General features: G+C 34.5%; 1 protein-coding gene and 1 pseudogene across 1 annotated transcript; both read left to right on the top strand.

Moving 5' to 3' along the window:
- The first annotated feature begins 1,076 nt into the window (after positions 1 to 1,076).
- On the top strand, positions 1,077 to 2,386 carry LOC145120022 (uncharacterized). Its single transcript, XM_079055812.1, has 3 exons — positions 1,077 to 1,473; positions 1,762 to 1,916; positions 2,015 to 2,386. The coding sequence occupies exons 1-3, from the start codon at positions 1,077 to 1,079 to the stop codon at positions 2,384 to 2,386; spliced, it is 924 nt and encodes a 307-aa protein (XP_078911938.1).
- Positions 2,387 to 9,728: 7,342 nt separating this feature from the next.
- LOC145120033 (G-type lectin S-receptor-like serine/threonine-protein kinase LECRK3) lies at positions 9,729 to 12,570 on the top strand (annotated as a pseudogene).
- Positions 12,571 to 16,142: the final 3,572 nt, after the last annotated feature.

Below are 16,142 nucleotides of genomic sequence, written 5' to 3' on the forward strand. Positions count from 1 at the left end.
TATCAGGCCCTCCATATTCGAGTTTTTAAATAGAAATTAATTTTTTATGATTATCTGTAGGAGCACGACTAGTACTTGATGCGGATTTTCTTTTATTGTGTTAGTTTGTTTAATTTTAAAGGGTATTTTTGAGGGCAAATGTCATGTTAGCCCATTAAACTTGTCATTTTTTGTTTAAAAGGTCACTCAATTGTTTTTTTTTTTGGTACATAATGGTAATAAAGTCACGTATGACTGTTTTAAAATGTCATCATCTTACCGGTTACCGGTATAAGAGATATACTTGGTGCCACGACACAAAATGACGGTGCCATGTCATTAAATGTAATGGCCACGTGTGTTACCTTTCGATTGTAATCTTTTAAATAAGCTGGTTTTCGATATTTCCTTCTCCACTTCCGTTGAACTCCTTGCTACTCCCGAAAAACCCTTGTTTCCACTTTCCACCAAAATCCTTGTCGATGGTTGAGTTCATCTCAATCAAACTTCATTTCCAAGGTGTGTTCATCAACAAACTTTTTTGCTACTCAGATGGTATTCATCGTGTATTTAACAATATCGATTTTGCTGCTATGACTCACAAGGAGTTTATCGGTTTTCTTGAACGATTCACACAAGAGAAGTGTCAGAAAGTTTACTATTATCAGCCGGATTTAGAAATTCCAGAAGGTTTAACATTGATTTTTAATGATCTTGAATATCAAGAGTTTATAGACGTTGCGTATAGGTGTGGAGTACAATTGTCTGTGTACATGGACCATTTTGGTACTCATCTGCAGGCATTTTGTGATGTAGTAAGTAAAGAAAAAGACAATGAAGACAATTGTTTTGTCATGTCAAACATGTCAATGGAAATGGACAATGGTATTAACCTAACTCTAACTGAGTTCATGAGTCCACATAAGAGCAACATGGAAGGAGTAACGTATGATGGAATCAGTCAAGAAAATGCAAATGAGGATGCAACAAAAGTTGAAAGCCCATAGGATGATGAAGATGACAATGTCCCAGATGTGAAAGGTCAACCAAGGTTCAATGAAGACATACCTTGGAAGAAGCAGTTGCTAATTCTAGGTATGAGGTTTACCAATCCTAAACAATTGAAATTCATGCTTTGTAATTATGTTGTAGCCAATGGGTTTCAATTGTATTATGAAAAAAATGATAGTGAAAGATTATTGGTTAAGTGTTGTGCTGGTGAATGCACATTTAGGCTATGGGCTTCATGGATGCATGATGAGCAGTCATTCCAAATCAAGTCCCTTATTAATGAGCATAATTGTGCCAAGAATTTTAAGTTGGGGTCAATAGTTGATTACAGATGGATTGGTAGTCATTTCACAAGGGAAGTTCTTGAAAATCAGAAACTCAATGTGAGAATGCTAAAAGAAGAAGCAAAAAATAAATTTCGCATTGAGGTTAGTATGAGACAATGTAGAAGAGCAAGACAACATGCATTTTCTCTAGTTGAAGGTACCATAATAGAAAATTATGCAAAGTTATGGTCCTATGGTGAGGAGATTAGAATGTCTAATCCAGGGTCAACAGTTAAGATGTCTGTAAACTTTATGCCAGATGGGAAAACCTACTTTAGCAGGATATATATATATATATATATATATATATATATATATATATATATATATATATATATATATATATATATATATATGTGTGTGTGTGTGTGTGTTTATGCATTGAAGCAGGGTTGGGGAAGTGGATGTAGAAAGCTTATAAACTTGGATGGTTGTTTTTTAAAAGGAATGTGTAGTGGTCAGCTATTATGTGTTGTTGGGGGGGATGGAAACAATCATATATACCCAATAGCTTGGGCTGTGGTAGCTGTGGAAAATAAGGACAACTGGAAATGGCTTCTAGAAAATTTAAAGAAGACCTTCATCTTGAATCCGGGTTTGGTAAGACATTGATGTCAGATCAACATAAGGTAAGGTTGTGTGAATTAAGCATTACTAAATATGATCATGTTCTAATTGTCCATATGATGTTAATACAGGGGTTAATTGAGGCAGTGAAGGAGTTATTCCCAGACATAGAACATAAGCAATGTGTCAGGCATGTTTTGTCCAACTTCAAGAAGAAATATCCTGGTGCTCATTATAAGAAGCTATTTTTGAAGGCTAGTAAGGCATCAACTGAGCCACTTTCCAATGCTGCAATGAAAGAGGTTCAATTGTTGAGCCATGTTGCATATGTGCATCTTATGGGAAGGAATCCAAAGTCATGGTCCAGAGCATTCTTTCAGGAAGGAAGGGGAAGTGATGCTGTTGAGAATGGCTTATTTGAGAGCTTCACTAATGTGCTCTTAGATGCAAGGAAGAAGCCCATCATCACTATGTTGGAGGACATAAGACTTTATATGATGTAGAGGATGTATAGTTTGAGATTAAAAGGTATTGGATGGGGTCGATTTGATGTATGTCCAAACATAAGACTTGCTATAAATGAATTGAAGATCCACCAAAGGTTTGTTCAATTTGTGACACTATTATATATTAATGATGTTTTTCCATACTAACTGTGTGTATGTTTTAGGTATTGGCAAGTGGTGCCTAGTGGCTTGAATACATTTGAGACAAGAAACTTAGGAGAGTCAAATGGTGTTGATTTAGAAAAAAAAACATGTACATGTAGGGTATGGCAGCTGAATGGATATGGTTGTGTTCATTCAATGGCAGCCATATGTTATGTAAACAAGAATGTGGAGGCCTTTGTGGATCCTTTGTATCGTGCGGCTATATACATGAACACATATAAGTACTCCATAGAAAGCATGAATGGGAGTGTAATGTGGCCTCCAACAAACTACATACCACCATTGCCACCACTTAAAAGGAAAATGTCAGGGAGACCCACTATGAAGAGGAATAGGGACATTACAGAGGTCAGTGGATTACACAGAGTGTCAAAGGCAGGAAAAAGGATTGCATGTGGTGTTTGTAAGAAGGTAGGGCACAACAAGTCAACATGTGATGCAGTTGAAAGACCCCAAAAATTAAAGCTAAAAAGAAAGGTGGGTGAAGATGCAAGTGGAAGTGGTGTGAAGAAGAGGAAGATAAAAGATGATGTAGGAAATGGTGCTACCAAGGGCAAGGGACATGATGATAGAGCAAGTGGTGTTAAAAAGGAGAAGGCAAAGGATGAAGGTGGAAGTGATGTTACCAAGGGCAAGGGAGAGGATGAAGGTGCAAGTGTTGTTAAAGAGGGGAAGGGTGAACAAAAGCTTACAATGAAATTAAGGAAAAAATCAGAGAGGATACTAAAGAAAAAGTTGGCAAAAAAGGTGCAAGGAAAAAAATGGAGAAGGTGATACTTCAACCACACCAATGGAGTTGGATTACATGTGTTTGTTTTCATGTTGTCATGGTTATGTTAAGATGTGAATGTGTATGTGATGCGACCTTGGATTGACCCTTCACTCGTATCGCTCTGTTGGAACATGGGTAAAATCTGCAAGATCACAAGAAAGAGAGGCCGTCAGCCGTTTCCCGGGAGGAGGCTCCCGGAAAGACGCTCCGACGGTCAAGTTAGAGGATATTTTAGGGTTTCTAGTGTGTAAAGTTGGAGAAGACGGCTTACCTTGTGAGTTCTAGAGCGTACCCTTTTATACCTAGCGATAATGCCCTATCCGTACGCGACAGGATCGCTTTAAGGAGACAGGGCCAGAGGCGGTGATTGGTGGGTCATGCGCCTCTATCCGTTAGAGCGCCCTTATTGGCTCTGACGGTAATGGTCTGATCCTGCCTCTTGTCCCCTGACCGTGCCTTTTGTCTTGACGCTGGGAGCGTACCTGGCGGGCGCGAGCTTTTTGTCGAGACATTGAGAGCGCCTCTGGCGGGCGCGAGCCTTTTGTTGGGACGCCTTGCTCTTAGGGGCGCCGGCGGGCGTTGAGCCCGCTGAGCTTGGTTGGGCTGGCGCACCAGGTTTCTTGGCCAGGCGCGGTTCTGTCGGGCTAGCATAGCCACGTCATCAATATGCTTCAAAAACAAGTTCAAGAAATTAAACCATGTACTTTGAATGTTGACAATTACAACGTCTCAAAATAGCCTTGTACTTTTAAATAGGATTGTACTTTGTTATTATGTTCTTTACCATGTTTCATTTTTTACTTTTTCTAATGTCAATTGTGCACCTAAGAATTCAACTAAATTAGCATTGTACTTTCGCATTTTAACATGAACTATCTTTTAAAATGAACATAAAACATTCAACACATTTCATCCACCATAGCTGCAAAAAGTCAACATCTTATTTGAAATGCATTAAAATTGTTTTGACAAACATCGAAAAAATAGGACACAAAATATAATATGAAAATTTTTCATTAACATTACAAACCTTTTTTTGGGTACACTAATTGATTCGTGAACAATAATCAGGGTAATCGGCTAATCGATACCCCCGAAAGCACCATTACATGGCTAACCATACGAAATCAATAAAATCCCCAAATTAAGTCATCATAAACATGTAAACTAACCAACATTACATATACGAAACCCACTAACACCATTACCACCGAAATCAAGACAAACACATCTAACGTTAGTATCTAATAAGACATCCACAAAATGATTTCGGTGGACCATGAACCCACACTACTTCGAGGATCGATAAACCAAGCTCAAAACAACAACCACTCCAAGAATCAAAATCCACAAACTGAAATTGAACCTCTTTTGCGTCACTGCTAGGGGTGGCAATTTATGACACGACACGACAAAAATACACAAAACAAAACGAAATTAGGACGAAACTGAAGTTTGAATTCATGTCCGTGTCATGTTCATGTTACCTGTAAAAAACACTTGCATGGACCAAAATATCTCATAAAATTACATTTTTATGAACAAGGGACCTCAATGGCGCTAAGATCTAACATCCATGACTTCTAGAGTAGATCAAAAGCTCGACTTTAGCCCAAAAGACTCAAAAAATACATAAATAACAACCTAAGTTGGATCTAGCATAAAGAATCATCAAGATGGGAGCTTTTTACCTCGAATGACATGCCAAGATGAAGATGACCCTGGATCTACAAGCCCAAGCTACTCCCAAGCAACCACTAAGTGTTCTTCTTTTTCTTCTTCACTAAAAACACCACCAAATCTCACTTTCAAGCTCAAAACTCACCAAAAGCACTTAGGGTTTCGTTTTTACGGTAGAGAGTGATGGAGGTTGATCAATAGAATGTCCAAAGTGGTATAAGTTGCTTAAATATGATGCAACCCTAAAAATTAAGGTTTGCTCCTGCACCACGTACGTCATGCGTACTCCATGTACGCCCCACGTACGTGGGTGAATCTCGTGTCCAGAAAAGAGCTAGTACGCTAAGTGTACTCATAGAGTACGCCCCGCGTAATAGCTAGGGACCAAAAGATAAAGATTTTGCATTAAAGGGCTAAAACGAAAACATACCAAATTACGAATGTTATATATATATATATATATATATATATATATATATATATATATATATAGATATATATATATATATAATGTTATTGATGATGTTATTTTGGAACCATTAGATAGTTTATGGATGATATATTTGATGTTTATTTTGGATTTATTAGATAGTTTATGTAATGTGGTATGTATTGATTTTTGTATTTCTATCAAATTTGTATTTTATAATATATAAAGTAATATCATATATAAATCATTTTGAAAAAAGTATTAGCAGTGACACATTTAATGACGCCATGCACCAATTGCGACGACGCCTGCCTCCAAGGTGCCTTGTCAAAAAAACTTCGACCGTGGCCGAAATATCAATAGAGATGATGCTAGTAGCAACGTCTAAGGATTTTAGCGATGACACTTATTAGAGACGAAATTAAGTGCGACGACAATTGAGTCTTAGGTACGAGGTAATAGCGACAACTTTAGTCATCAGTTGCGACGTTTTTTGTCGTCGCCAAAGGTAAGTTTTTTTGTTGTGAATGTTAAATATGAATATTATCAAACCTCGATTGTGACCGATGTGACACACAACCAATTACTAGTACAATAAGCTTACAGAAAAGATTACTAGTATCCAAATATAATGTAATCCACCATGTAAATCCACAAAGACTTTTCCAATTGAATCAAGAATATAAGGGGACTTCGAACTCACCACCACAATCTATGAAACGTACCAATTTCTTTGAAAAAAATAAGTTTTAATTTGAATAAAATAGTCGTTTTCATAAAGCAGCCTCATAAAAACCATTTGTTTTGAAAGTTACACCCAAAAATGAGAGTGTGTTCATAAGTGCAGAATCATAAAATACGAAAGTTGTCAATGTATGTACAAGTCACATCTTCTCCTTCTCATGATCACCTTAAACATTTAATCCACAACTATAAATCAAAGCTTAGTGATTAGCCCAACACACTATACACCACAATATACATGTAATCATACAAACATTGTCTTTCAGTCCACGGCTGGTTCGCCCCTATTGTCTTTAGCATAAAGTTGGTCTGCACCTAACTTTTAGCATAGCGTTGGCCCGCATGAGTATCTTGGCCTACCGCGCAAAACAGAACCGCCATCAACTCACTATGGAATATGTCGACAAATATAACAAATAGACACACAAGCAATCCGACAACACACTGACTAAACTATAACGACCTGAAAATCCATTCGTCAATGAGGTTAGTTTTCCGTTACATAGATAATTCTTCTTAAATTTATTTATGTTCTAATCAAGTTATAAAATGAAATAGACAAAAATAAAATAAGGATTTATGTGCCACTTAAGTGAATTATAAAGTTTTAATTAAACCATAAAGAGAAAAATACAATTAAGTTAGTGAAGGAATTTATGTGATAGTTAATTTAAACTAAAGTGGTTAAGATTAGGGGTGTGCATAAAACCGTACAAACCGCATAAACCGCCCGCACTACATCACACCGCACCGCATAATGCGGTTTTCAACATTCGCGGTGCAGTTCGCGGTCTGTAATTTTGGTAAACCGCACTATGCGGTGCGGTGCGGTGCGGTTTACGGTTTTTTGATACAAAACCGCGGTTCAAACCGCACCACACCACATATATATATATATATATATATATATATATATATATATATATATATATATATATATATATATATATATGAATTATAAAGTTTTAATTAAACCATAAAGAGAAAAATACAATTAAGTTAGTGAAGGAATTTATGTGATAGTTAATTTAAACTAAAGTGGTTAAGATCAGGGGTGTGCATAAAACCGTACAAACCGCATAAATCGCCCGCACTACACCACACCGCACCGCATAATGCGGTTTTCAACATTCGCGGTGCGGTTCGCGGTCTGTAATTTTCGTAAACCGCACTATGCGGTGCGGTTTGCGGTTTTTTGATACAAAACCGCGGTTCAAACCGCACCACACCATATATATATATATATATATATATATATATATATATATATATATATATATATATATATATATATATATATATAAAATTTGTGATCCAAAATTTCAAAAATCTATCAAATCGTATAACAATTATATAAATTATAAATATGTTTGTGAAACTCCTAAATCAAAACATATAAACACTTGTAGTAATATCTACAATTTAGATATATATACATGGAGAAGCTTAGTCCGGAGATATTTATCCATATTTTGCCAAAAAGACAACTATCCAAAATGGAAAAATATGTTTTCATCGATCCTAAATAATTTTACAATTACAAATAATTTCTATTTTGATATCTTAAGAAATCTTCTAATGTATCTAAAAGTTAAATATGCAATATTAAAAGATGATTATCAAACCACATCAAAACCGCCCGCACTGCATCAAACCGTACCGCACCGCATAACGCGGTTAAAAACCTCCGCGGTGCGGTTTGCGGTTTCCACACAATTCAAAACCGCACATGCGGTGCGGTTTGCGGTTTTGACTAAAAATCGCACCAAACCGCACCGCGCACACCCCTAGTTAAGATGTCATAAAGGGAACTACGATGTAAGTCTTAAATGTACTCTAATAAATGAAGATTCATTTTGTCATATGTCAATCTCTCATAAATTCTGACACTTGTCATTTTATGGTATTTTTAAAATAAATAATATCAATGTGTCAATTTGTATGTTTTTTTTTTAATTTTTAAAATTACAAAGTCACATAATACATATAGTTATATAAGTAAAGTATTAAATATAATAAATATGATCATAAATTGCAATAAATATGGTTTTCCTTTCTTATTTTAAAATTTAATTTTAAAAAATACTTAATGTTTACATTTTGATATTAATTTTCTTTTATTTAACACATGTAATACACATATGACACATAATTAATTAAAATGAAACACATATGAAATTATAGGAGTTAAGGGGGAGGGAGATAATGGAACTAAGAGTATAACACATATAAAAAGAAATGTTGTTGGAGTGATAATGGAGCAATGAGTATAACACAGAGACCAATGTTGTAACTTTGTGTTATAAACGTTGATGGGATAGAAGTTTGGTTTGTTTTCCGTTTCTCGCATATTTACGTAATGTATACGACTCTGTAATCATCGTATATATGTATCATTAGGGTTAGGAAGGAATAGTATCCTTGTGTGACAGTGTGAGTGCGGATGTAACCGGGAGAGAAATTAGAGAACGGCGAGAGATAGACTAGATGAAGATTTCGTGAATCGACATCAATGAAACCGCATCGATTGGAAAAGATGTTAGCAGGATTCGCGCCTTGCTGGTTTAGGGTTGCATAATAGCAAGATATCACACAAGTCGGTGGTTCAAACCCTTGCCACTCCATTAGCCACAACCGTGGACTCAGTCATTGAGCGCCCGTCCAATTCGCCCCTTGGAGGCTGGGGTTGGGGTTAGGTGGGCCCGATTAGAGTTGTCGGTATCAACCTTTTTTCAAGATGTAAAAATTCACTTTTGTAGATTATGTAATTTCGAAAAGATACTTTTATAAAATACTTTATTATCTTATACTAGTAATAAATATATAAAATATGATCATTTTATACATATAGAACATCTCTATTTTTTTATGTTTTTGTGGTTATCCTTTTTTCCCTTTTCCTTTTTTCAAACATTATGAAATCAAAACGCTTTTTCAGTTTGTTGATTGTATGTCTCCTGCCGTGTATTTTTTTTTTAGATTTTTTGTTGTTCCGTTGTTGACATGACACCAAAGAAAAATCAAAGGAAATGGTCAACAATTGTCATTATGAGGAAAGGATCCACATGAGACTTGTTTGCATTATTTGTAGACTCCAAAAGTCTTTCTGTTGACCTTAAAGCAACGATCTTATTATTCCCTAGATTATAACCCGTGGAAACCACAGTCGGTATATTTAAAATTTTTATATAGATAAAAAAATAATAAATGTAAAAAAAAAACCAAGATATTGTGGATTGTAAGTTATTATGAATGAATTTGTTAAGCAAAATAAATATAATAATTTTATTAGGATATGATTTTGTATTTTAAAAATTTGAATTGAATTTGATTTGTTACAAAAAAAGGAAATAATAAAAATCATAGAAAAATGACACGTATGAAACAGACATTCTAAAAAATTAAGACGTGTCATTTTTAAGTTTCATGTAGATTAAATATCATTTCTTCATTGTTGTCCATCATTTTTCTGTTGACCTTTAAGCAATGATTTATTATTTAATAAATCCTAATTTCCTCATTGTTGCCTATCATTCCACCAGTTACATATGGCTCTAATCCTACTGCGTCTTGTCGTTCTAACTATTTTCCTACGTTTCATAGCTGCACGGCAGAAAACGGGTGTTGTATCTGTTGGTTCATCACTCACCGCCACAGCCGATGTCAAACCATGGCTTTCATCTTTCGGTGAATTTGCCTATTGGTTCCATCAAGTTCAAGGGAGCGATAATTTCTTATTATCCATATGGTATGACAAGATACCTGACAAGACGATCATTTGGTATCCAAAAGAAGGTCAAATGATGCCTAGAGGATCCAAAGTTGAGCTACTTCGTGAAAGTGGACTCGTACTCACTGATCCTCATGGTACACAGGTATGGAGATCTGGGTCCATTTCCGCTGTTGCATCAGGTTGTATGAATGATACAGGTAAGTTCGTAATTTTTGGTAGCAATTCTCGCAAGATATGGGATAGTTTTGATTATCCGGCAGACACACTGTTGCCTAGTTAGGTTATAGAGAGAGGTGGAGGGATGAATTCAACAATCAGTGCAACAAACTTCTCTGGTGGACGATTCCAGTTACGTCTGCTTCAAGATGGAAATCTTCTTCTTAATACTCGAAATATACTTTCAGGTAATCCTTTAGTTGATTACTATCGTAGTGGTACTAGCGCTCACTCCAACTCAACAAATTCTAGCGAACGAGTGATCTTTGATGCAATGGGATACATGTATATTTTGAGAAGAAATGGCGAAAGGTTGTATCTTACTCAAAGAGGCTCAGTTCCTTCTGGAGATTATTATCACAGAGCTACTCTCGATTCTGATGGGGTCTTTAGACAATACTACTACCCTAAGAATTCCACTGGCAATGCAAGCTGGGAAGTTGTATTGTATATACCAGATAACATATGTGAGGACATCCGTGGGAATATAGATAGTGGAGCTTGTGGGCAGGGGCGGCCCAATCAATTTTGGGGCTCTAAGCAAACCAAAATTTTGAGACCCTTTGACCTTTACTATACTCCTCAATTGTATTGACATACAAGTTCACTCTTTATGTTTTCTTCATGGATAATTTTAATATGGTATAAAGGAGATTTCTTGTGATAATAACCTAAATCAACAAGAATTTGATGAAAATTTCTATATGATTCTTATAACACCTGATATAACAAAATTACATAACAAAATTGTTACCAAAACCTATCATTCACTGTCAAGAATTTACGTATTTTGGACTAGATAGCTCAATCACATAGCTATATTCTATTCGAAAAAGTAATTGAAAGTGATATGACTAACGAATCAAATCACCCTTACATTGGGCCCCCTTAGAATTGGGGGCCCTAAGCCCTAGCTTAGAAAACTTATACATAGAGCCGGCTTTGCTTGTGGGTTTAACAATGTTTGCAACCTCCAAGATGGGCGGCCAAACTGTAAATGTCCACAGGGGTTCTCAATTGTTAATCCAGATGATCCAAATGGTGATTGTAAGCCAGATTTTACTCCAAGCTGTTATCATGAAGGTAAGTCTAATAATGGAGGAGATGTGCTTGGTTTCATCGAGCTGAATAATACTGATTGGGTATTTTCAGACCATGGAAACTTGGATCCAAGTAGTGAACAGACCTGCAAAAGTATCTGCTTGGAAGATTGTTTTTGTGCTGTTGCAATATACAGGGACGCCAAATGCTGGAAGAAGAGACTTCCACTCTCTAACGAGATTATGAGTGCTACAGATAACATGAAGGCGTTCGTGAAATACTGGATAGCTGATGGGCCTTTTCAAAACCCTCATCGGCCCCCTAGAGAAAGAAAAGATAAAATAAGTTTGATACTTGTGGTATCGGTCCTTTTAGGTATGTCTGTGTTTGTAATCTTTGTATTGATTGGTGTGATTTGTGTGGGTTTTCTTGTAATCTACAAAAAGAAGCCCAGAAACACATATCCAATTCGTAAAGCAGTTGAATCTAATCTGCCTCACTTTACATATCAAGAACTAGTTGAAGCTACCTATGGGTTCAAGGATGAATTGGGAAAGGGGGCTTTCGGGATAGTCTATAAAGGTGTGATAGGGAAAAAGATGGTGGCGGTGAAGAAGTTGAATACAGTGGTTCATGATGGTGAAAAGGAATTCAAAACCGAGGTTGAGAGCATTGCAAAAACTCATCATAAAAATTTAGTGCAGCTTCTTGGGTATTGCGATGATGGTGATCAGCGGTTATTGGTTTATGAGTACATGAGCAATGACACTTTGGCGATGTTTCTTTTCGGGGACACAAGACCTACATGGAGACAGAGGAGTTATATTGTTGTTGGGATTGCTAAGGGACTTGTATACCTTCATGAAGAATGTAGCACCCAAATCATTCACTGTGACATAAAGCCTCAGAATATACTTCTTGATGACTACTTCAATGCTAAGATTTTGGACTTTGGATTGGCAAAACTTTTGATGATGAATCAAAGTTATACCAACACTGAAATAAGAGGAACAAAAGGATATGTTGCTCCTGAATGGTTTAGGAACACACCTATCACAGTAAAGGTTGATGTCTATAGCTTTGGTGTGTTGCTGCTAGAGATAGTTTCATGCCGAAAGAGCTTGGCTTTTGAGACTGATGACAAAGGGGTGATGGTTTTAACTAATCTTGCATGGGATTGCTATCAAGAAGGTCGACTGGATGCATTTGTTGAGAATGATTTGGAGGCGTTAAATAACCACAAAAAACTTGCAACATTTGTGATGGTTGGTCTTTGGTGTGTACAAGAAAACTCGTCATTGAGGCCTACCATGAGGAAGGTCATCCAGATGCTTGACGGAGTAATTGACGTGGCCAAACCTCCATGTCCATGCTCTTTCTTACCAGTTATTGATCTCTAGTTACTCTGTTATATATGTCCAGGTAAATCCTATATGTACGTTGATGTTGATGAATATGTTTATTTCTTAATACGATTCAATCATAAACTTGGAATTATATAAAGTAGACTACCTAATTTGGTATGTTTGGTTGTAGGTTGAAGTAATCAAAAAATGTTGTTGTTGGAGTCATATCTAGTAAAGTTGAAGGATAGCTGTGAAGATTAAATAAAATTCAAGGGCACAAATGAATAGGCTGAAACTATGGATGATGTTGTTGCTGGTTGTACTATTGCAGTTACTGATTGTACTCTTTCCTAGATACTAATATACTAGTAATACAAATCTACTCTAATTCTACTTTAATAAATAAATGTTTTTTTTGCCGTTTGTCACACTCTCATGCAAATGTTATTTTGTGGTTATTTTGAATTAATTTTTATTCTACATATCATTTTATGGTTTTTCTATTTTATTAATTTCACATAGTATTTAAATGCAATAATAAATGCATATTAATTTCTTTAATGCACTTTTTTTTTATTTCAAAATTACTATATTACAGCTTTATTAATTTCTTTTATTTATTTATCTAAATTATTTGTTTAAATTTAGAAAAAAAACACTTTAATTTTTATAATTCAATATTTTTCTTATTTTTCTTATAAATTCAAACTTCTCAAATGTTTAGAATTTTATATTTAATTTTTTCTTTTAAATAAACCCATGTAATACATGGGTCTCGTACCTAATGTGTTGTAGATATTAGTTTGGGTAATTGAGTCCGGCATCGGGTACTTCATAGAATTGGTGAAATAAGTATTATCTATAAAAGTTGGTCCTATGTACTTAATAGGATTGGTGAAATAAGTATGTACTCTATATAAGTTGGTCCTATGAGAGTAAAAAGCAGATAAAATAACTTTCTTGTTTCTTTTTATATATTTTTTTCCATCTTAGTAGATTAGGTTCTTTTTGTATGTTTTGATTGTTGACGGATGTGTAGGAAAATATAGTGAGATTTCTATATGTTAGTATTAGTTGTGTTTAATAAATGTCTAGTTTTGTTTTTAATAGTTGATTATGTCAAATATATGAATGTGTTATTTATCAAAAGCAGCGGCAAATCTAGGATTCAAACTTACTGGGGTCCAATTAGTCCAATTTGTTGGGATGATAAATAAAATAGTCGAAAAGATTTGGTTATATATCAGGTTATCAATAATATCATATAAAATAATTATAATTTTAACTTTTAATACCAACTATCTAACATAAGTTAAAAAAATACCATCTAAGACAAATATAATTTTAATAGCAAAAATAAAACACAATTTAAAAAAATATCAATTAAAATAAATATAATTCAAAAGTCATGGTCCATATAATTTGCCTATCAATATTTTTTTTTAATATTTTTTTCCATGAGCCGTGACTCAAATTATTGTATCCATATATGAATTACTTAGTGACTCAAATTATTGTATCATATAAAATAATATCATACAAAATAATTATAATTTTAACTTTTAATACCAACTATCTAACATAAGTTAAAAAAACACCATCTAAGACAAATATAATTTTAATAGCAAAAATAAAACACAATTTAAAAAAATATCAATTAAAATAAATATAATTCAAAAGTCATGGTCCATATAATTTGCCTATCAATATTTTTTTTAATATTTTTTTCCATGAGCCGTGACTCAAATTATTGTATCCATATATGAATTACTTAGTGACTCAAATTATTGTATCCATATATGAATTACTTAGTTAAGATGATTGGAATTAGATATATTAAATTGTTTTATAGAAAATCAGGATGAATTTACTTTGGGAAAATCAAACTCACCATTAATTAAAATGTGAGACAATTTATTCATAAGGCTGGTCGGTCACACTAACTTTTTTAGATAAAAACAAAGAAACAATGTTAGACGAAGGTGGAGACGGCAACGGAAGCAACGACAGTTGTATAACGCCCAAAAACGGATGAAGGGGGCGGTGTTTGTGCGTTGCCTATACTCAACACTCTTCAGAAATTAATAAGTGGTAACAGGTGTCGATTCTATGTGTTTAGTTAGATGAGCTTTTTCCATGTGTAGATTAATGTTATATTACATTATATATATACATATATATATATATATATATATATATATATATTAAATCCAAAGGATGTTAGGAATAGTACTTTTTGAGGTTTTAGGTTTTTGCCACAAATCTTTAGTGAATTTGACACTTTTCACCCTTAAAGCAAAAAATTTTATATTTTTGTGTTTTAATTAAGTTTTTGTGCCTTTAGATTTTTGCCACAAATCTTTAGCAACTTTGACACTTTTCGTCCTTACGGTAAAAACTTTTACATTTTGGTGTTTTTGCCACAAATTTTTAGTGACTTTGACACTTTTCGTCCCTGCAGTCAAAACTTCTACATTTTGACATAAAAAACATAAAAACCTCATTTAGACTTTTGCCACCATATTTTCCCAACTTTGACAATTTTCACACTATTGCCACAACATTTTTGGATTTTTTCCACCAGTGTCCCTTCTTTTGGTTGTTGTACACTTTTGACATCTAATTTTAGGGGTTGTCGACTTTTCCCATATTTCTGACGATTTACACTTTCAACACATATCTTTTAAAGTTTGTTGATTTTTCCCATATTACCCCAATAGCGGCGTAGCCGCGGGTTTTTTACTAGTTTCTATTATAAAAAAAAGGTTCCATGGACACTCTTTCAATCAATGTAGATTCGCACGTGTACCCTGGACGTTATCAGACAGTGTCTTCCTCCTTGAAGTCGAGGACTCAAGTCCTCTCTCGGACATAAATTGATTAAGGAGCAATTAAGGCATAAATTAGATTTACCCTTTAAAAAAATATGAATGGGTTATTTTTCTTCTCGATTTTAGGATTTTCACCTAATAAGTTTTGTTGTGTTATTTCCATGACATTAAATTAAACACTTCATTTTCCACAATTTAATTTGAAAAATTAGATCCCGCACATCATAGACATCATAGTTCCACACTAACAAAATATTTGAGGAAGTTAAAGTTTTTTCGAAGACATAAAAAACAATATCAGGACATTACAGTATTTCATAAAGATTAAAGTATTCAAATTAGATTCCTCACATCATAGTTCCACACTCAAAAAATATATGAGGAAGTTAAAAGTATTTCGAAGTCATAAAATACTATGTGACGAAATTAAAGTATTTCATTGACATTAAATTATTTCAACATCCATAAGTTTTGTTGAATCTGGGGAGATGCGACCTTCTTTACTTCTGTATGGATTCTGTTTCGTCATTGTCAGCTCCAAATTAGGTTGGAGGGAGTGGTGCCACAAAAGTTGCACTCCCTTCACTGTCACGCAGGCAACACGTCAACGACTACCACAAAAGTATGGTTTCATGTCACACCCAAGGAGTGGTGCCACACTCTTTTTTAAATAAATAAATTTTTTTGTTTTAATTAAAAACAAAAGATTTCATTAATTAAAAATAAAACCATTACGTTACTTAAAAAAACATGACATTAAAAAAAATCCTAGGGAAAATAGGGAAGCATATCCCC

This window comes from Lactuca virosa, chromosome 1 (genome assembly GCF_052849685.1).
Source record: "Lactuca virosa cultivar CGN04683 chromosome 1, Lactuca_virosa_CGN04683_v6, whole genome shotgun sequence".
Classification (NCBI taxonomy): domain Eukaryota; kingdom Viridiplantae; phylum Streptophyta; class Magnoliopsida; order Asterales; family Asteraceae; genus Lactuca; species Lactuca virosa.

What these genes read in the sequence shown, in the direction of transcription:
- LOC145120022 (XM_079055812.1), top strand. Translation starts at nt 1,077, where the DNA reads ATGAGGTTTACCAATCCTAAACAATTGAAATTCATGCTTTGTAATTAT. An exon ending in TGCATTTTCTCTAGTTGAAG is followed by an intron (nt 1,474 to 1,761) that starts GTACCATAATAG and finishes GTTTTTTAAAAG; the next exon opens with GAATGTGTAGTGGTCAGCTA. An exon ending in TCATCTTGAATCCGGGTTTG is followed by an intron (nt 1,917 to 2,014) that starts GTAAGACATTGA and finishes ATGTTAATACAG; the next exon opens with GGGTTAATTGAGGCAGTGAA.